The sequence below is a fragment of the Myotis nattereri genome (genome assembly GCF_964212035.1).
Source record: "Myotis nattereri genome assembly, chromosome: 5".
NCBI lineage: Eukaryota > Metazoa > Chordata > Mammalia > Chiroptera > Vespertilionidae > Myotis > Myotis nattereri.
Window position 1 is genome coordinate 102,121,118 of NC_138080.1, and position 21,807 is coordinate 102,142,924.

The 21,807-nt window shown below is 46.0% G+C and overlaps 1 protein-coding gene across 3 annotated transcripts in view; it reads left to right on the plus strand.

The window, feature by feature from the left end:
• Nucleotides 1–21,807, plus strand: part of TENM2 (teneurin transmembrane protein 2) — a gene marked incomplete at its 5' end in the record, with an annotated part of 1,189,887 nt that overhangs the window by 908,747 nt on the left and 259,333 nt on the right. For all 3 annotated transcript variants that reach the window (XM_081092171.1, XM_081092173.1, XM_081092172.1), the window contains one exon: nucleotides 3,055–3,286. In XM_081092171.1, the coding sequence (XP_080948297.1) occupies nucleotides 3,055–3,286 (232 nt within the window). The remainder of the gene's footprint in view (nucleotides 1–3,054; nucleotides 3,287–21,807) is intronic.

Here is a 21,807-nt window from a genome sequence, read left to right on the forward strand (position 1 = left end):
GCAGCCGGTGTGTGACTTCTGCCCTCGATAGACAAAGTTTACTTCCCCTTCGCAAGTCTGCAGCTCCATTTTGCCTGCCCTTTCATTCCCAGAAGAACTGAGCGGTGTTCCATGGACATGGTTTTGGGGGAACATTCCAGCCATCATGTAGCATCTTTCACAGTTTCCATTCATCCTTCCCCTCTCACTTTTACAGCAACCCTCCGGGGAATTACTGCTGTTTGCACTGTTTGGCAGATGGGTATGCTGAGAATTAAAGAAAAGAGGTCCTGGGCCCAAGTTCACACATCTTGAAAGTGGCAGACCCACACCTTGAGCCCACCTCTTCAGGTTTGACCTCCTAACCATGGCTGGATGCCCCCCCCCCCGCCCCCGCCAGGCACTCCCACATCACCCCACATAGACCCCAGAGGTGGCATTTGGCACTCTGCATCGTAATATCTTCCCCTTCTATCTCCTGTTCCTAATTGAAAAAGATGACTTTGGGATAGCTAGATAAATGAGCAGATATAATCAATGTCACAGTGGAAATGAACAACGGTAATGAGGAGACCATCTTCCAATGCGGAGGACGCTGGGTAATTTTTGTGGTTCTCGCAATAATTTGATTTACTTGCAGCGAAATGGCATGTTGCTCCATAGGAGGGCTGGATGAGTGAAGAATGATGTATGCTTTTATCCTCCGGATTCTTCTTTCCCCATCTCCCCCAGGAAGCTCTTGGCCTTCTCTGTAGGAGAAGTGCAGAGAGCTGGACTCCCCCCGTGAACTGGAAAACGCACCTTCCACTTCATTTGGAACGTGCCAGGTCGGCGCTTGCCTCCCCCTCAGCTTCCCCCCAGGGTTGTATCATCAGCGGAAAGGCAACCACAGGAATCCTACCCACACAGAATGCAGATGGACAGAGAAGGGCCACACAGGCTGGAGTGGGCAGAGCAGCTTTAGCTCGGGGTGCACAGACAGGAAGCAGGCAGGTTTCGGTGTCTCATTTAGTGAATTAAATGCCTCACACAGCCTCTTTGTACTTTGGGAGAGTGTGTGGTCTCCAGAGCTGAAGAGGGGGAGCCAGAGGCAGAAGGAGATGGAAAGTTAGGGCTTGGGGGCCAGGGAGGGAGGTTCTCACTTGTACACTGATTCATCTCATCTTCCCCAGGCAAGTCTCATCATTATCCACCTAATGGAGAATAATGACACCACTTGGATGGGCCTGGGGGGCGGGGGGGGGAGCTGGTGAGAGAGGTGTGCGATTCATTAACCGTGAGTGAGGGGTTTGGCCAGCATCTCCGAAGGATCATGATTACATCATTTCACCCCCTTTTCTCACCTCTTTCCACTAATATGAGACAAATGCTAAATAACTATATAATAATACATTACTAGGCAGAAAATATAATAGCCTGCTACGGCTATGAAACTCCCTCAAAGATATATTTAAAATGTCACCGGTGCATAGTGTAAAATGCGAATTACAGGTTCATTGGGAGGACGCGATTTAAAATCCGTACAATTGTACAGTGGCATTTCCCACTGGATTTGCGCTTTAGTTGTCTTTTTCTGAACACCAAAAAAAAAAAAAAAAAAAAAATCCTCCAAGTAATTTCGGCCCAAAGATGCAAACTTCGAGGACGTCTTTTCCTTTCCTCCGTATTTTCCTTTCTCGTTTTCATTGGCCAGGATGCTCTGCAAACCTAGTATCTTCCTGACACGTTGTCTTTTCCTGGGGATGAGTCTGCAGGCATCACAGAAGCCACGGGGTGTAGATTACACCTTTTGGAGATGTCGCCCGGACACAGAAGGATACAAGTAGTTTAAATGTGTGTCCAATTGCTAGCTTAAATGACTTGAGCCAACTTCTTAAAGCCAGGACAGCAGGGGCTGAGGATTTTAGAAGTTGGCAGGGGCCAAAAATGACAAGGCTGGGCAGTCACCTGCAGAGCTGCCAACCCTGACTGGAGGCTTCAAAACATAAACTTCCTCAGAGGACACAAATCAGAAGTCATGTTTCCGCAGCCGTTAAAAGCAACTCATAGGCTTCCTTTGCATCGTGCACCACTTTGATGCTCATCCTGCTTAACATAGCTCATTGTGTGGACCGAGCGTGGGTTGCTCGGAAAACCCTGGGCGGAGCTGTCATCTGTGGTCATAGTTACAAGGGACTTCGTACAGAGGTGGAGCTCTCCTTTGTGTGTGTTTCCTGCACGGAGGGGGATTTCAAGGTTGGGAAACAGGATGCAGTTTGGAGTCAAAGGTCATGGCTTGAAAACATCAACCCTGACTCTCTCTGGAGGCAGAGTCCTCGAGGTTCCTCTCTCAGAGGAGAGATGGCACCAACCCGCTGGTTTGAGCGGGCTCCCAGGTGTGTGGGTGTTGACTCCTTACAGATAAAAATGTATCCATATATGTGGATACACATATTTTTAGTTAATTGTCAACCTTTTTTTTAAGTGGGAAATTTTATCTGAAAATCTAGATCATTAGTTTTCTTAGAAAAACTAGATCTGTCCCTTGAGCCCTAATCCCCTCATGGCCACGTGGGCCTGGGCCTGAGTGAGGGCTTCCCCTACCCTCGCTGGTTCCCCTCCATCCAACAACTGGTGCATTTCAGGTCCGGCCTGACCCCTACAGGTGTTCAAATTTGCTTCTCCGTGGCTCAGAGTGTGCCATGTTCTCCTTGTCTTTAGAAAAAGGAAGGCGTTTCACAAAATGTGCACGGTCTACTGTTTTACCAGGAAATGGAACGGGGACTTGTCGCAGGAATGATCGGCCTTGAACTTTCCATGCAGGATTAATATATTTCAAATAACTCCACCGGCCAGCCTTCTTTTGCTAACCGACTTTCTCATTCTTCGCTTGATGCCAATGGAAAAAGGGCAACGGAAGCATGTTATTATTAGTAACCCTGGGATGCTTTACGTGGTCTCAGCTCTCTCTAGTTTGCAACATTCAGCAATCGCCAACATACTCACTTTGGTTCCAGGCTTTCCTCCCCAGGTTTGCAGAGTATCTGCGGCTGTAACCTGCAGTCACTGATGGTCGTTTCTCCTTTCTCTTTCCAGGCCCTCCGAACCACAGCCAGTCCACTCTGAGGCCCCCTCTGCCACCCCCTCACAACCACACGCTGTCCCATCACCACTCGTCCGCCAACTCCCTCAACAGGAACTCGCTGACCAACCGGCGGAGTCAGATCCACGCCCCGGCGCCCGCGCCCAATGACCTGGCCACCACGCCTGAGTCCGTTCAGCTTCAGGACAGCTGGGTGCTAAACAGCAACGTGCCGCTGGAGACCCGGTAAGTCCCCATGGCCGATCATGCCCGTGTACCTACCTGAGCCACCCACACTGAGCCCCTGGGTGGCTCTGAGGTGCAGTGGGGGAGAAAATCTTGGCATAAATAAATGAGGCAAGTCTACCGCCTCCTGGTGGTTCCCTGGGGAATTTGACCCTGGATGGTAGGGTGATAGGTATTTCTCTGTTCACACGTGTTTCCTTTCAATGCTTGTTTACTCTCTTAGCTCTTGTGTACCCAACTAATAGAATTAGCATAACATATTTTTCCTCAGAGGCTCATGGGAAACATGCTTATAAGGATATATTGACTGAAAGCTACTGATAAATTATGCATTTGGCCTTTCTTGAAGTAATAAATGAAGACTCATTTGAAATTAAGTGTTTTGGGAGACCTTGAGAAACAATCCCTCATTCCAGACTGACGGAAGTATAGTTTTAATTTATATTTCATCCAGCAAGCGGTCTCGCTTTAATCCCTCCCGTATACACTGGCAGCCTGAGGGGCAAACAGTAATGTGTAAAAACAAACAAGAGAAAAAGGGGCCGCGCGCATGTTGGGAGGGGAGAGTTTCAAAGTGATCTTCAGGCCTGGCTCTGTTTGGGTTTGCCTTTACTCCTGTCCTTTTCTCACTTCTGGTCTTCCCAATTGTGCCCACCTTCAGGGCCTGCAACAAGGGTCACAGTGTGGTTGCAGGGATGTGATTGACAGCGAAGGCCACACGTGGGTGGGCCAGGGCTTGGTGCTCCCGCCCCGGACACCTGCATGGATTCTGTGCTCACGCTGTTATGGTGTCCTTGTCTGGAAGAATCACAAAGACTGAACAGAGAAAGGGGCTAATTCATATGGACCCTTTCAAAAGTTCTCACATGAGTTTTGTTGGTGTTTTCTTCTTTAATATATTTTTATTGATTTCAGAGAGGAAGGGAGAGGTAGAAGCATTAATGATGAAAGAGAATCATTGTTTGGCTGCCTCCTGCACACCCCCTACTGGGGATCATGTGCCCTGACCGGGAATCGAACCATGACCTCCTAGTTCATAAGTGACACTCAACCACTGAGCCACACCAGCCAAGCTCTAACTGGCTTTTAGACTTTTTTATTTTCAGTTTAATACTAGCTTTAATGAGGGCACAGGTAATATTAGTCTTAACTGCAAAAATGTTAGCCACATTTAGAAAAAAACTAACTTACTGGGAATATAACTATATATTTCTAAATGTCAGATGAAAGAATACTAATTCTTTTCTTGTAAGTTACTTAAGTTTAAGGAAAGATAGATATAACCTGTAATTTTTTTGGTAACAATCATTGACTTTTCTGTGCTGACATGAAAACAAGTTTACAAGCCATAGATTTTCAAGTTGTTTCTTTGTTTTGTTTCTTTGTTTTGTTTCACGTCAGCATCGTCCCCTTTAATAGGAAAGGTCCTTTTTGTAACTGAGGTATGTAATTGACATATAATATCATTAGTTTCAGGCATACAACAGAATGATTTGATACTCATATATATTGTGAAATGATCACCACATTAAGTCTAGTTAACATCGGTCACCATAACAAAGTTATAAAAAAAAAAATTTCTTACAATCAACTTTTAAGTTCTACTTTCTTAGCAACTTTCGGGAAGCTGGTACCTTTTTACCCCTTTGACCCATTTCTCCCACCCTCCATGCTCCCCCACTGGCAACCACCAATCTGTCCTCTGTATCTATGAGTTTGGTTTTGTTTTTATAAGATTTCACATATAAGTGAGGCCATAAAGTATTTCTCTTTCCCTGTCGACTTATTGCACTTAGCATAATGCCCTCAAGATCTATCCACATTGTCACGAATGATAAGATTTTATTCTTTTTTTATGGCTGAATAGTATATTGTTTCTCATCTATAATATTTTTTGTTTTAATAAGGCCGTGAGCATTAATATGTTGTACACTATCGTCCCTGTCATCACTCCAAGCTTTATAATATTTTATTTTCTGACAATTATAGGTTATTCTTAATCATGCCCACAATCTTCATCTCTAAGGCTTAAAATATGTAAAGTCAGTAGAAACCATGCATATATTACATGTTAGCAGTAGACTTAAACATCTGCACTGATTTAGTAACCCTCTAATAAACAGCTTTGCTGGCTGGTTTCCAGGCTGACGCTGCCTGGTCCAGCAGGCTGTACGCAGGGTGTCTCCATGGCCGATGGTCTTTAGGCCGGATCAGACTTTCTTTCTTTTCCTCCTTGCATTTAGGAACTGCCATAGACTTTGTTGGGCACTAGTCAGCCAATTTTTACATTGACAGACTGTTGTTTGGAAAAATAGTTTCTGGACATAAAGGCTACATAGAGTGGACTAGATGAAGAAGGCGATGGAGGCAGAGAAAGGCAAGGAGAAATGTAACAGCTGTTGGAGATGAAGAAAGCAGAGAGGAAGGAAGCAGACACTATCCCCATGAACAACCCGTGTTTGTTGTGCACTTTGCATGTGCAGGACCCAAGCGCTCTGCATGCCTGTCTCCGTCAAGCCTGACAGCCATCCAGTGGGGTCCGAAGGAACCATTATTATCACCCTTTTAAATATGTGGAGTCTAAGTGTTATAGCGGCAAAGTCATTGCTGGGAGGTCTTGGGCTTCAGGGAGATGGTAAATTAGGAGCCATCGTGGATGGACCTCTGGTGGCTCCACGCATGTCTGACAGGTGAATAACCACACACCTTCACTGGCCGCCCTGACGGTTACATGTCCAGGGCAAGCTCCATCCGAGCGGTTGCTCCTCACAAAGATTTCCCCCTTGGCAGTAAGACCGAGTGTGCTCACACTGCCTCCTGTCTCCCATTGGTTTCCCCGGTGATTTATTTTGAGCCACTTGTACTTATGTTCTCTTGACGAGGATCTAAGGCAGGGGTGGGCAAACTTTTTGACTTGAGGGCCACAATGGGTTCTTAAACTGGACCGGAGGGCCGGAACAAAAACATGGATGGAGTGTTTGTGTGAACTAATATAAATTCAAAGTAAACATCATTACATAAAAGGGTACGGTCTTTTTTTTTTTTTAGTTTTATTCATTTCAAACGGGCCGGATCCAGCCTGCGGGCCGTAGTTTGTGCACGGCTGGCCTAATGGAAAGGACCAGCAAAGCCATGCCTGTCACCTTTCTGTTTTATGTTCTGCTAGATGTGGGCTTCCTAAGGATGATTTTGGAGGAGGCAAGTTGAAGACAGAGCTTGGGGAGTAGACAGGATTGCTGAAACCTGTAAGCCTAGCAGAAGGAGAAAACCTCTTCTGCTCTTTGGTCAGGATGTTCAAGGTCTCAGGATTAGAGAACGCGAGGCCCTTGGGATGGAGTTATTACTGGAAATCAAACACGGGATACAGAAGTCAGCCGATAATTAAAACACCATTCATGGAACTGAATACATATAACATGGATGTGCAACTGGTCTCATGTTTAAAAACTTTGGCAGTAATTCATACGATTATTGAGCTTTATGTTTCTCTTTTGAGTATGATTCATTCAGGGTCTTATTAGAAAATATTTACTGAGTCCCTCATGTATACCCAGGGCTATGTTAGGTACCGGGGAGATAATGATTAAAATGTGTATCCTGTCCTTCAGGGTTACAGAAGCTACAGGAGGAGAAAGGTACATGAACAAAAGGATAGTGTGGTGTATACAATAAACGGAGTGTGAGAAGTGATGAACTCTCTCGGGATGGTCAGGAAACGTTTCACAGCCGAGGGGCTGTTTGAGCTGGGTTTTGAAGGATGAGTAAGAGTTTACCTCATGAATAAGTAGAAAAAAAAACAAACTCAAAATTATAGCATATTATTTGTTCCCATTCTTCACGGGCTTACCATGTAGTCTTGGAAACTGTAGAAGTGGACAGATCCACGCATTCAAATGCTGAAGCATTGTGAGTTTAAGAGTCGTTTTCTTACTCACAGAAGGAAGTGTAGGCATGGGAGCTCTGGTTTTAGGGACATGCTGCCGTACCAGGATTCCCACTCAAATAAGGACTGAGTACCGCATCCCGGAGAGAAAATCACTGAAGGCAAGACATCGTGGAGGCTGGTCGCAATGTAGTCATCAATATTGAAGACGCAGTGGAACTTTGCACACAGCTTCCCCACCTGCACGTTCCTGCACACAGACATCTGGCATGATGGAAGGATTTCATAACCTTGCACTTGATGACAGACGCCCACCACCCCCAGAGACTCCAGGCCAAGTCCAGTGTGTTTTCAGGCCCGTGAGGAACAAGCCCTTGCCGCTCTGTGTTGTTTTTTGATGTTCTGTCTGTCTTAATGAGGCATGTCCGATCTCTGGGCTGGGCTTCTCCCGTCGTTTTCCATGACAAGTAGAATTAGAGGTGCTGATTGAGGAGGCATGGCCAGATAAATGGGACTGTGCAAATGAGGAATTTTACACAAGACAAAGCATATAAGGAAAAGCTCTGTATCGCTGTGAATCATATAAGTAATGCGGATAAATGTCTGTTACCAGAAGTAGTCAGTCCATGTACTAAACCATTATCTAATCCAAGAGAAAACACACGGGCCAGAGGAACTAATTGCAAGAAGTCTGTTCTGTCTTTTGTAACGCGTTACGTAACAAAATGACTCTGCCCATCCCCTTCCTCTCGGCCGACCCACGGGTCTTAGCACATAGTCTGCATGCGTGTTTGGTGGATGTCACCTCTCTCCCCTTCCTCTCTTGAGAGGGGCAAGGGCAGGAATCTGCATGGCCCGCTGCTGCCTGGGGGGTTTCTGAAGTCAGCACCTCTCATCTAAAACAGTAGGAAGTAGCTCAGCGACAGAGCCTTCCTTTTCTTCTTGTCTGCATTTTGCTGAAGCAAGCTCTCCCTCAGAACCCGTCTCAGCAGCAGGGCAGGAAAGAGAATTCGTAAGCAGGACGAAACCTCCCTGAGTTTCCTTTCCCCCTGAAATACAAAAAGCCCTCATTTTCATCATCAGGATCCTCAAGCTTACAAACCGGTTTGCAAGTTGCTTTTTAAAATGGTCATCCAGGCCTGCCAGCATGGCTCAGTGGCTGAGCATTAACCTAGGAAGTGCAATTCCCTGTCAAGGCACATGCCCGGGTTGTGGGCTCCCTCCCCAGGTTGGGGCCTGCTGGAGGCAGCTGATCAATGATTCTCTCTCATCATTGATGTTTCTCTCTCTCCCTCCTTCTCCCTTCTTCTCTGAAAATAATTTTAAAATATATTTTTAAAAATAATAATTAAAAAAATAAAGTTCATCCATGATCCACTCAAGAAACACCTATGAGAACCTACTATGTGCTGGACACTGAGGGCTCAACAATGAAGAAGAAAAGCAAAGCCTTTCCCCGACACAGATTTAAGGATGAATATAGACAGAGCGTGAGTGAGGGACCAGACAGGTGCCCCACACTGACTCATGTAGAGAGTGCGCTGTGAAGTACAGAGAAACCAGACCCATGGGAAACTGGCATTTAAGCAGACCCCTAAGAATGATCAGTGTTCATTAGCCTTACAGAACATTCTAGGTGAGGGGAGGGAAGACGCCAGGAAGGGAGCACTGAGACACCAGGAAGGGAAGCAAGCTGAGAAGGTGGCAAGGGCAGGATGGCGCAGGCTTGGGGTAAAGACGTTGGACTCTACCCCCAGCACAGTGAAAAGTCACTGAAGCATTTGAAACAGGACAAGGAAATGCTAACACTGTTTTGTTTTGTTTTTAATGGTGGTAGCTGCCAGGTAGTAAGTTCATGGAGCGTAGGGTGGAGGGTGTAGCAAGGCTAAAGGTCTGGTCTGGAGGTGATTGCGTGGCTGAGATGCAAGGTGGTGTGTTGTGGCTTCCAGCAGGAGCCCCGCAGCTGCAGTGCCCGGAGCCATGTGGCTTTCTCCGACCACTGAGGCAGGAAGGTGCACACTCCCAGGGGTGAGGCCTCTGTTGAAGGAAGGATCAGTGGGAATGAATGATTGCCAGAACTGGGAGCTGTGGGCGAGGTAGGTGTAAGCACAAAGATCAATGCTTTTGACGTAGGGGCGGGTGGATAGCGATGGCCTTTGGAAAACGAAAGTTCGGTCTTAGACATGTGCAAATATGAGGCAACAAGAGAACTTAGCACAGCTGTTATTGGCCAGGCGTATTTTGATTCAAAAATAATAGTTGTAACACACAAATTCCTGCATTTACAAATAATAGCATATTTGCTGCATCTGAAGCTCTCAGCAATTGATTTTTCTCTTTTAAAAAAATCTCTTGAGAAATTTTGTTCAATTTAACGGTTATTCTACATGGTTGTACAGGTCTGTGAGTCACAATCCTTCTGTTTTTTTAAATTTATCTTTATTATTGAAAATATTACAGATGTACCATTTGTTTGTTTGTTTTCCCATTGACCCCGTCCACCCCGTATTCACCCCTCCCAGGCCTTTGCCCCTCTATTGTTGTGTCCATGGGTTATGCATATATGCATATAAGTTCCCCGGTTAATCACTCCCCACCCACCCACCCACCCACCCCACCTTCCCTCTGAAACTTGTCAGTCTGTCCCATGCTTCTATGTCTCTAAATCTATTTTGTTCATCAGTTTATTTTGTTCATTAGATTCCACATATGAGTGAGATCATGTGATATTTACCTTTCTCTGACTGGCTTTTTTCACTTAACATAATGCTCTCCAGGTCAATCCACGCTGTTGTAAATGGTAAGAGTTCTTTCTTTTTCACTGCTGCATCATATTCCATTGTGTAGATGTACCACAACTTTTTATCCACTCATCTGCTGATGGGCACTTGGGTTATTTCCAAATCTTACCTATTGTAAATTGTGCTGGTATGAACATAGTGGTGCATATATTCTTCCTGATTGGTGTTTCTGGTTCCTTAGGATATATTCCTGGAAGTGGGATCACTGGGTCAAATGAGAGTTCCACTTTTAATTTTCTGAGGAAGTTTCATACTGTTTTCTTCAGAGGCTGCACCCATCTGCATTCCCATCAGCAGTGTATAGGGTCCCCTTTTCCTCACATCCTGGCCATCACTTGTCTTTTGTTGATTTCACAACCCTTCTTGTCAAAAACTTTTTGTTTGACACTTAGTTTTACATGCATGGCCCCGTTTAATCCCTCTTACCCTATGCTAGGTGTATGTTACTATCCCTATTTTTAAAAAATATAAACTGAGGCTCGGGAAGGTTCAGTGACCTACACATCTCCAAATAAGCCAGTGGCAGAGCTGGGATTTAAACCTGGGCCTGCCTGATTGCAAAGGCCAAGTTCTTTTATTGTTTCCTTTTTTTATTTGAGAGAGAGAGAGAGAGACATTGATTTGTTGTTCCACGTATTCATACATTCATTGATTGATTCTTATACGTGCCCTGACTGGGGCTCAAACCCACAACCTGGGCATATCTGGACAACACTCTAACCAACTGAGCTACCCGGCCAGGGCCAACTGTCATGTTCTTAGCTACTATGGATAGTGCCTTTGGGGCTAGAAATACAAAGCAAAACGATGCTTATTCTGATAGCAAACAAATTAACTTGCCCAAGCCATGGAAATGGTGAGGTTGACACACAGTGACACAGGGCACGAAATTCCCTATGGGATGGACTCCGGCCTGCTGCTGGACATAGACTTGGTTATTGACAAAACCATAAGCCCGTTGGGATGGAAGGAACCCTGTCTGCATCGCTGTGGGGCTGGTGGCAGCCTGGCATGGTAAATGGGAGGCCTCCTGCTCCGTGGCGGTGGTGGCATAGGCTACGTGTGAGCTGACGCACAGAGCTTCAACGCTCTGCGTGGTATAGAATGTGAGAGCACACTGACAGTCTAGAAATAAGAAGCACTGCTACCTCTTTAGCTCCTTGATTTATAGAATTTTTATCTCCCAGCCGGGCTTTGCCAGACAGGTGGGAGGAAGCCACACAGCCACGGGTGCAGTGGTTGACCGTTGGGTCGTATTTTGAATGTCATCGTTATTCCTGTTCGCAGGAAGTCGTGCAGAGCGCTCTGAGAAAGAATTGACAATCCTGTGCTTTACAAAGTGTACACCTGCAACTGCTACCAAACAATATTGGATGTAAACTGTAACTGGAAAAAAAAAATGTAGTACTTTGGGCTTGGTGGATGGCATCCAAGGACTCTCATTTTGGTATCAGGATTCCAGAAAACACACTTTTTGTCTTCAAGATGAAGTAAGGTTACCCAGTCTGGATACCCTAGTGCAGTGGTCGGCAAACTGCGGCTCGTGAGCCACATGCGGCTCTTCGGCCCCTTGAATGTGGCTCTTCCACAAAATACTGACTTCTGCGCATGGGCCACGAAGTTTCAATCATACTGTACGTGCGCGTCCACACGTGGTATTTTGTTGAAGAGCCACACTCAAGGGGCCAAAGAGCCACATGTGGCTCGCGAGCGGCAGTTTGCCGACCACTGCCTTAGTGCCTGTTTGGGAATTGAGACGCAAGACCTTTATAGTAAGTAAGGTTTTCCCGGAGAAGCAGCAAGGTTGTTGAAACGTCGTCACCATGCAGAACCCCAAGACTATTCCAAACTTGTCCTCTGATTTATTTTCCCACCTGAGGGATTAACTTCCTGACAGAATCGCTGACAAGCTTGATCTTGAGAATATTAAACCAAGGTAACCTGTTTACACTTTCTATGTTTCCGAGTGAGGTTTGGAAACTAGAATTCATTCTGAGCGAACCGAAAGCACGCCAGCGCTTTGCGAATCGGTAGGCAGCTGGATTTGTCCGTATTGCACAACGTTCTGCCCCCTCTCCATTCTCACCAGCGGCAACACGGACATTAATGAGACCCTCAGGTGAGCCTCTCCAGCTCAGCCTGATTCTATAGCTGCACCTCGCCTCCTTGACACCGTGATCCCGGCCGGCCACCAGCAGCTTTTCACGTCGCGGTGCACTTTAATTTTGTAGTTTTCTTAGTCTTCCTTGGAAACTGACAGCTTATTAATCTCAATAACCGAGCTGCTCGATAGGCAAGCTCTCCAATGAGAAACCAGGCTGTGTCTTCCCTCCCCCTGCCCTTGGCAGGTGGAGACAAGGGGTTGGTTGTTGGATAGAGGCAAGGGGTGGGGTGGTAGAGAAAAAGCCAGTTAGGTGGCAGAGCAGGGGGGGGGGAGCACCCTAGACCCTACATTACTTTCTGACAATTGGCAGGAAAATAAAGAGAACCTAGTTTCGTCTGCAATTTATGGCTTGTGCTCTTAAACGCACTCCAACCATTAATATGAACGAAACCCAGGGTCGTGGCACGAGTGCAAATTCCAAGGCGCCTGAAGAAAGAAACAAGTGTTGCATCTTATTCAAGACCACTCCAGGCTGCTCTGGGCCAGGTCTGCAAACCTGGAGGCGTCCTTGAAGGGGGAAGTGTCCAAGGAGAGGCTGTCCTTTTCACGTTTGGCTCCTGCTGTAAAATTAAAGCCCTGTGAAGTGTATTAAAGCTTTGGGGACTTGAACTTCTTACAGGGCAAGTTAGCACAGCTAAGCCTCTGGGTAGAAGCACTTTTTGTACAAAAGCCGTCCCTCCGCAGCCTGGGCCAGGGGCCCGGATTACCGGGGGAGGCCACCTAGTGGCCATGCCTCGCAAGTGCAAGGCTGCCCTGCGTGTAAACCTGGAAAGCGCTTGGGTTAAACTCACAGTTGAAAAAAGCGGAGTATTTCCGTTGTCTCTGTCTGAGCTCTTTCACCCATCCAGCTAATATCGACTGTCAGTCCCTCGGGGCATTTCCCGCAGCCTCCCCAGAGGACTTGGTATCTGGCTCAGACAGGGAGAGACTTGATGAAAGTCCTGTTCTAATTCTGGCTCCCAATGCTCCTTTTCTTCCCACGGAAGTCAGATAAGGCCTCTGGTTCTCCCAGGCAGGGCACGCCGGCTCTGCGGCTTCTCTGAAGTTTCCTTTGATTTATTAGCCTCGGTTTCGCCTGCCTTTTGTGAGTTGGGATCTTGTGTCCCCAGAATCTATCCGTCAGGAGGCTCTGGACAGGTCCCTGCCGCTGGGGCTGCACCTCCTAGCCGACAGGGGAGTGTTCAAGAGACTTTGTCAGATAGCTTTTCTCCCTCCCAAGCCCACCAAACAGTTTTGGGCTATTCCGTGAGCCTTGTTTGCAAATATCCACCTTTAGAGGTCGAGACTCTGCTAACCACAAAGGATTCCTCTCAAAATGGTGTGTTTTAAATCCTTACAGGACCCCTTCTTGCTCAGACTAGTGTTTGGGGAATCAGCAAATGCCCCCAAGTCCTGTCATCAGTGTTTCAGCTGCTCATGCCTTACATTTCCAACGACAGCGAGTAACACTTCTGTTTTGTTAGCTTGTCTTGCAATTGCCTTTAAGTGTGTTACAGCTTCAACGGGGGATGAGCAGAGCAGGTCCATTTTTCAACAATCAGTCTGTGAAGATGTTGCACACCAACCGTATGATGATTAAAAAGCTTCTTAAAATTTTAATTTTTTTTGCACAAACAGATTTAAACACCCTGCCCTAAGAGAAGGCAGGAAATGTTGCTCTCCTTTGCCTTGGTGTGCTTAGATAAGAATTTGAAACGGAAAGCTTAATCTTAGTGACATTTTAATCTCTTATCAACAAGATCCTCTTACTGGCCTTGGGAGCATGGTATGAGAAGGCATTGGGAGGGACCCTGGGGGAATCTACCCTACCCCAACCCCACCCTGGACGATTCCTTAAAATGAGAGAATAAGTGGTGGGGGGGACCCTCTGGCCATGGGGCAGACTGTACACACATGGGCTTTGTGGGTGTCACGTAGCTGCTCTCTTAGTTGGTATCCTGCCTCCACCTACCGAAGCCTCCTGAACCCCAGAATCCACGTGAGAACTTACGGCCATGTAAAAACCTTTTCGCTTCCTGGAAACAACTGAGCACTTTCTGGTCTATTTTCAGACGTCATCGTCTCCTGGGGGCCTGCGTCGTGCCAAGTATTGTATTAGGCACTTGGCACCATGTTACCCGGCTGCAGCCCTGTGGGACAGACACCCTCATCCGCTTCGGGCATGTCGGGAAGATGAAACGGGAGGATGAAGGGTTGGGACAGAATCAAGATGCTCGCAGAATTAGATTCAAGGCTGTAAACTGGGGCATTAGGCGTTTTCTCTCAGCCTTGCTTTTCTCTGTTTCCTATCATTAATCTCCTTTTTAATATATGTATTCTTTTATTGATTTCAGAAAGGAAGGGAGAGGGAGAGAGAGAAACATCAATGATGAGAGAGAATCATGGATCGGCTGCCTCCTGCATGCCCCCTACTGGGGATTGAGCCCGAAACCCTGGCATATGCCCTGACAGGGAATTGAACCATGACCTCTGGGTTCATAGGTCAACGCTCAACCACGGAGCCATACCGGCCAGGTCCTATCATTATTCTTCAGCAGGCCTCCTTATGTGAGATCTTTGTGGGATCTACAGGCTGTATTCTCTTAGCATAGAACCCTAACAGAAAAAGGATTTCTCCTTCCCAACATTTCAGTAACACTCCCTTGACCGAATTTCCTGGAGCCCAACTAGAGTCCTTTGCCCACGAAAGACCGGATGCCGAGGCCTGAGGAACAAACCATGCTGATTGGCTGGACCTGGAGCATGTTCCCACATAGAGCCTAGTAGGAGGGGAGGCGGTGTGGAGAGAAGGGTGAGGCCATAAGCAAACACCGTGATATTAGCTGACCATTTAAAAGAAAAAGAAGAAAAAAGGTCAAGTGCAATACTAGTTTTGTCCCAGCTCAGCTGCCTTCTCCTCTTGCCTGATTATAGTGATTTTGTCTTCTGGGCACCCTCAGTCTGAGGGGAAGGGATGGAGGAATGAGGGGGCATTGGGTTATCTCACTTGCCTGGACACAGAACGGGTTTTACAGCTGATCCCATTATAAAGTGGAAAGAATAACTTCCATGACTGCTTCCCACCCGCTTCTGAATCATCGCCCTCTCTGGTTCACATCCCAAACGTCCCACAACGTTACCTTTGAGTTCACTGCGGCCCCTACATGCGTTTTAACTTTTATTAGTCTCCTGACGTCCCTTTGAAGCGATCATCTTCCTTCCTGCAAAAGTGCCTGGATTCCGCGTTTTCTAATTAAAAAGTGCTCATTTATTGTCTCACTAACCAGTGCTCTTTACGAGGGCTCGTGATGAGAAAGTTAACTCAAAGCAAACTCGATGCCTCTCCCATCGCCTGAAAATGGCTGGAGAAGCAGTTTTACCTTCATGAACCTGCAGTGCTTTGGAGAACTTTGGGTTTTGCTTTTTTTTTTTTTACTAAAACCACGAACGAATGGGAAACATTTAGCTCCATGCTCCAAGCTCCTGTTCTCAGCAACGCATTTTATCTTCTTTGTGTTGAAAATGTTAGGTAGGACGATTTGCAGGGGCCAGTCTGTTCCGTATTGGACCATAATGCAGATAGCATCAGCCTCCGTGTACATCTAATTAGAAAATTAATATCCTAATGTCCATAATTATGCCCATTGCATTTACATTCCTGTGAATCGATTGGATAGTTAGAAGTAGTAAGGCTCAATGAAGTAGGGGGAAAGGAGTCACCCGTACATTTAAACCCACCCAGAATTTCAGTCTGATAGTGTATGTGGCGTTGGCGTGGGTGTGAGAAAAAGGCAAGGAGGGCATAGTCAGTGGGCGTCGGGGTTTGCTTTGTTTCCTGAGTTTTCGCCATTGAGGGCCTTGTCTGGAATTACGACAGTAGTGTGATGGTGGGGACCTCCTCATGTCCTGCCTGTTGCATCCGTCTTCAAATGCACGGCCCCATTCCATTTGGGGGAAAGGGAGAAGTGTAGAAACCTCTACAGAGCTAAAGCCAAAGGGCTGTGTCACAAAGGGAGAGGAAGGGATGGAGGGAGAGAAGCAGGAGAGAGGAGACAGGGTGGGGGAAGGGAGGGAGAGGTAGGGAGAGGAAGAGAGAGGTAAGGTCTCTGGCAATAAGGATACAGAAACAGTACCTAGTACTTGTTGGGAAGTTGTCCTTGATGCTGACCACCACATCAGAAGGTAGATCGTGAGAAGGAATCAAGGTCAACATGATTGAGGTTGATGAATTCTTTAGGCCCCCTTGACTCCTGAAGGCCCCCTCTGAATGCCCGAAGTGGGGCGGGCGGCTGGCAGGCTTCTGGTTGGAGCTGTCCTCGCCCCTTTTCCTGCATGGTTCTGGGCCTATGTAAGCAGCAGGCAATCTTTATCTGCATTTCCTCCTGCAGAGGAATGGTCCAGAATTGAAGACAAAGAATTGCAACACATATTGCAACAGATTTTGTTTTGGGGTGTGTGTTTTTCCAGTTATTTTATTACAAATATATAATTCCCTTGATTAAAAAATTAGCAATTAATAAGATAAAAAGTACACAGTAGTAGTCCATGCCCCTCCATTCCTATTTCTAGGAAAAATCTCACTTGAAGGCTTGTTATTTAGGCTTCCGGAAACGCTTATGAATGCCTGAGCACGTTTTCTAAGTTTAATATAAGTGGGATCGTGTTATACAGACCATTTGCAACTTCCTGACTTAATTTCATGAGATATTGTGGAAATCATTTCCCCAATAGGTAATTCCATGTAGACCTACCTCATTCTTTTCTAAAGTCTGTGTAATATTCCATAACGCCATCATTTATTTAGCCAATCTCTTCTTGATGGACGCTTAGATGGCTTTCAGGTTTTTGCTATTACAAAACAAAGCTGTAAGGAAAGAGGCTTGCCTAGGTACCTTTCTCTGCATACTTACACGATTGTATTTAAAAGTTAAATTCCTGGAAGTGAAATTGCTAGATCAAAGGGTATGGAGAATGTGCATTTTGAATTTTGATAGATTGTGCCAAATTACACCCATCTCAATCCAAATGTTCCAATCTCTCTTCATTCCTCCTCCTTTAATGGCCTGAATGTCTTTAATGGGTTTTTAAAAAAGAGTCCCGAAGTCTATGGTGTTGGATGTTAAACATAGAGCTGAAAGGATTTTCTCTTTCAAGGATGAATGTACTAAGAAATACTCGAGCATTCTGGAAACTCCCCCTCCCCCCTCCTTCTTGCATGCCAGGTGTAGGTTGAGAAAGAGGCCTGGCTGTGGGGGAGTCTGCCGCTTACTTTCCCTGGCTCCTGCTTCAGGGCCCTACCCTTAATTCCCAAATTCTGTGCGCAGTGTGGCCTGCGAGATTACCGGCACCTAAACTTGCCTGCCTTTTGTTTTCTCATTTATAACTTCCCACCATTTGAATGTGCCTCTTCTCCCCATCTCCCTTGCCGCTATCTACCTAATGGGGATATTACAGGGAAGTCCAAGACGACCTAGATCAGTGGTTCTCAACCTTCCTAATGCCACGACCCTTTAATACAGTTCCTCATGTTGTGGTGACCCCCAACCATAAAATTATTTTCATTGCTACTTCATAACTGTAATTTTGCTACTGTTATGAATCGTAATGTAAATATCTGATATGCTATATGTGTCTTCCGATGGTCGCGACCCACAGGTTGAGAACCGCTGAAGAGCGATGCCTCCATCGGCAGTGTTATTGTTCTAACTATTGCAGGGGAGCTGATGATCAAGGGCTTGAAAATCCCCAGGAAGACACCTCTTTTGTGAAATGAGAATGGGAGGGCTCTGTCAAGAAGAGGCCCTCAGGCCACACTTAGATAGTTGCTTTATCTGAAACTCCGATTTTATGCTAAATAAGGATTTCTGTACTTCCCGCCTCCCGTTGGTAATCCCATTACTAGCTGTGTTCATAGGACTTCAGCTTAATTCCGCCAATATTTACAGAGGTCCTATTAGGGGCTGAGGGTGAAGGATGAAAAATGGTATGACCTCTGGGAATTACTGTCTAGTGAGGGAGATATGGCTGAGCAGATCATTTCTATTCATATAGGATGCCGGAAGATGAAGGTAAGCTCAGAGGGCTGTATGCATGTATGGGAACAGGTGACGGAGCTAGGAGGGGACGAGGCGGAGGGGGGGCTGGAGGGGAGGCAAGAGGGGATGCGGGCAGAGATCCATACCTACCTGGTCAGGGAAGTCTGGCTATAGGAATGATGTCTGAGTCCCATTTTGATGACAAAGTGAAAGTCACCCCATCAAAGGCGCATTTCGGGCAGAGGCAAGAGAATGAGAAAAGGCCAGAAAAGCAATAGTGTGCAAGCATTTTAAGTCAGCTAGCTGGGGACTCAGGACACAGTGCTCGAGAAGCCTCCTGGCCATGTGAGGACACCTCCTAGGCCCAGTCAGGGCCAGATGATTTGTTCTGGGTGGGATGTGAGGCCTGGGGAGGGGTCCTTGCGATCACATTTGCAGGGAGAGGAGGAGAGATCTTGGCTGGCATACCAGAAAGACAAGAACTGAAAGTCCAGTGCAGTTCACAGGAGGATCCACAGTGAAGAAAGGAAGTGGGGGAGAAGGGAGGAGACAGGGAAAGTGGAAGGAAAGAGATGTACACTTAAGGTAGGCAGTCTACAGACTCAGTGATCGCCATCTCCATGGCAGCCAAAGCCAACACTTATTGAGGGGTTACTAGGTGTCAAGGATGTGCCGACTCCCTCACTGAAGCCACGCAATATCCCTATGAAACAGTTCCAGTCCTTTCCACCACTTTCCATACGAGGAAACAGATTCAACGACAGGAAGTCATTTGCCCAAAGGCTGCCCAGGTTCCAGGTGTGACAGCCAGGCTCGAACCCCACACACTGCCAGTAGTTTACCCAATGCCCACTGCCCCATCCAGCCTGACCCTGGCCTTCCTCCTGATTCTGGCCCTTGCCCTTTCCATCCACCATCCTCTCCCTCCTCCCCCTGCCCTGGCAGAAATGCAGACCTGGCTTTGAAGTTCATGTAACCACTGAACTTCTTGTCAAGCAAAACCTTAGAGCCGGGAAGTGATCCCAGTTCAGGACCACGCGTCTGAGGTGTCTGCAGAGTCAGCCTGCCCTGCACCCTCCCCTCCGGGGTTTTGTTTCATCCTGCCACGTGCAAAGAAAATGCCTGCAGGTAGGCACCTGCCTTTTAGTCCAACGCGCCACCACCCTGTCAGGCAGCGTTCAGCTCGCCACGCCTCGGCTGTCCAACTGCATCTCCCTCACGACTTGCAAGATGGCAGTGACAAGCTTGTCGGGTACTTAAGGCAAGCATGCATGACAGTTTTCCTTGACACCTGCATTTTTAAAAAGCCTGGCCTGGGGCCCTAGGAAACCCAGCATTTAAGAAACCAGGCGCCTTTCAAGGAAGCCAGGTTTGTGGAGTCTGCTTCCTGGGACTTGTCTTGTGATGGGGATGCTACTGCAGGATCCGCCTGAGAGTGTATTAAGGGCCAGGCCAGTATTTACGTGCTGATGCGAAATGACGGTTGCCTTTTTTAATGGCATTTTTTGACGAGTGAAATGTATGAATCCGCTCTGTGCAGCGTCAGTGGGTATGTGGCTGGCCTACAAACACACTTAAATGGCACACTTCTGCGAAGCATTAATTTCTGAGTGTCCACCAGATATATGTAGGCAGGCCGACGTGTCACCGGGGTTGCCATAAAGCTTAATTAATATCCCTGAAGAGCCCTTAGATCATTTCACAGAGTGCTAAATAAGAAAATATTGTACCTATGGATATTATACCCATAAAGAAACACGGGTAAATACACTGCTAGGCCATCTTAGATTTGGTTATGCCTCAAAGGTCGGATGTAGACTCCACTGGGAAAATAAATTGTTTTGAAGGTAACCATCTTTTATGTGAGGTTTAAAAAGAAAAGAACAGAGCCCCAGACTTAAACGCTAGAAATCTCTACGCGCTGTTGATTTGGAAGAAGCAAATCTAATAGGCAAAAAAGAGAATGGCAAGTTTTCTTTCTTGGTTTTGTGTGTGTTTTTGTCACTCTTTCTCCTCTGCCAGTCTCTATATCTAGGATTGCTTTGATGATTTCAGAATTATTGTCAGTTATGCATCAACTCAAATAAACCAGGGTGTTGTTTTTCTCTGTGTAAGTCTTGAAGAAGTCCCATAAAATACTTAACCTGTCCCTTTTAATTTTTATAATACAGGCATGCCTTCTTTCTTTTCCTTCTTTCTTTCCTTCCTTCCTTCCTCCTACCCTCTACCCAGTGACTAGGTCTGGAAAACTTTCTGAAATCTAAGAAATAACCATTATTGGTGTGTTTTGGGGGATTTTTGTTTTGTTTTGTTTTGTTTTATTGTTTTTTGGTTTTTTGTTTGTTTCTTTCTGGACCTTAGTGTACTCGTTCAGAAATAGAGGGAACTAAATCAGAACTTCCCAAAGGTATACCCCATGGAACACCAGTTTTAAGACTGGGGAGGTGGGTGGATTAAAATGTATGTGGTCAAATAAATAAAAACATAAATAAAATGTGGTCATATAAGTTGGCAGAATGATATTTAGGTTATTTAAGATATGAAAGGCTTATGAAGATAGGTAGCAATCTCCTTAATTTCGTTTACTCCAGTGTTTCCCGAATATTGTGGAACAAACACCTTCTTGACCGAAAACGAGTCATATGCAAATACACCTGGCGATCCAGAGAATACACTTTGAGATCTTATATTTCAGATCCTCTCTGATCTCATGACAGAAGTAGGAAGCCCAGAATTTCTTCAAACCCTTCTTAAGAAAGGACTTTGTGATTTTGCTTCTCTTGGCCTAAACTGTTGAAACTCATCCACACCAAGACTCATTTATCAGCTGCTGCAATTTTTGGGCTGGCAAGTTAGTGCTCAGATATGCACTAACAATAAACCTTTTTATAAAAATGTTATGATAGATAGCTTTCCTAGAATATAAACCCGTTAAGCTCTCGCTCAAACCTCTTTCCTGAAGTGGGAGCCTGATGACTCGGTGTGCTCAAACATTTTGTAAGATTTGAAGTGTTATTGCTCTTTCTGTGACTGCTACTCCCTGGCTCCTTGGTGAGGGTCCCTGTTCCCTTAATTCATTAACAGTTTTCAAAAGCAAGCTCATGACATGGTTAGGATGCAAGGAGACTGAGGAAATGTTTAGGGCCAACCAGAATTTGGCCTTGCCGAGGAGTTCAATGTTGATCATCATTTTCTACATAGAGAAAAGAGCTAAAAGTTCCTCAAAAAGTTTAACATAGAATGACCATATAACCGAGAAATTCTTCTCCTTGGGATATCCCCAAAAGAATAAAAATAGGTGCTTAGACAAACACTTGTACACAAATGCTCAGAGTAGCACTATGGACAATAGCCAAAGGGTAGAAACAACCCAAATGTCCATCAGTGGATGAATGGATGAGCAAAGTGTGGTGTCTATGTTACAATGGAATAGTATTCAGCATAAAAAGGAATGAAGTACTGGCAAAACCACAACAGAGATGAACTTGAAAACATGATGTTAAGTGAAAGAAGCCAAGCACACAGGTCATATGACTCCATCTACATGAACTACTCAGACTAGAGAAATCCATAGAGACAGAAATCAGGTTCCAGGTAACCAGGAGCTGGGGTAGGGGAAGAGGAAATGAGAGTCATTGCGTCATGGAAGCAGGGTTTTC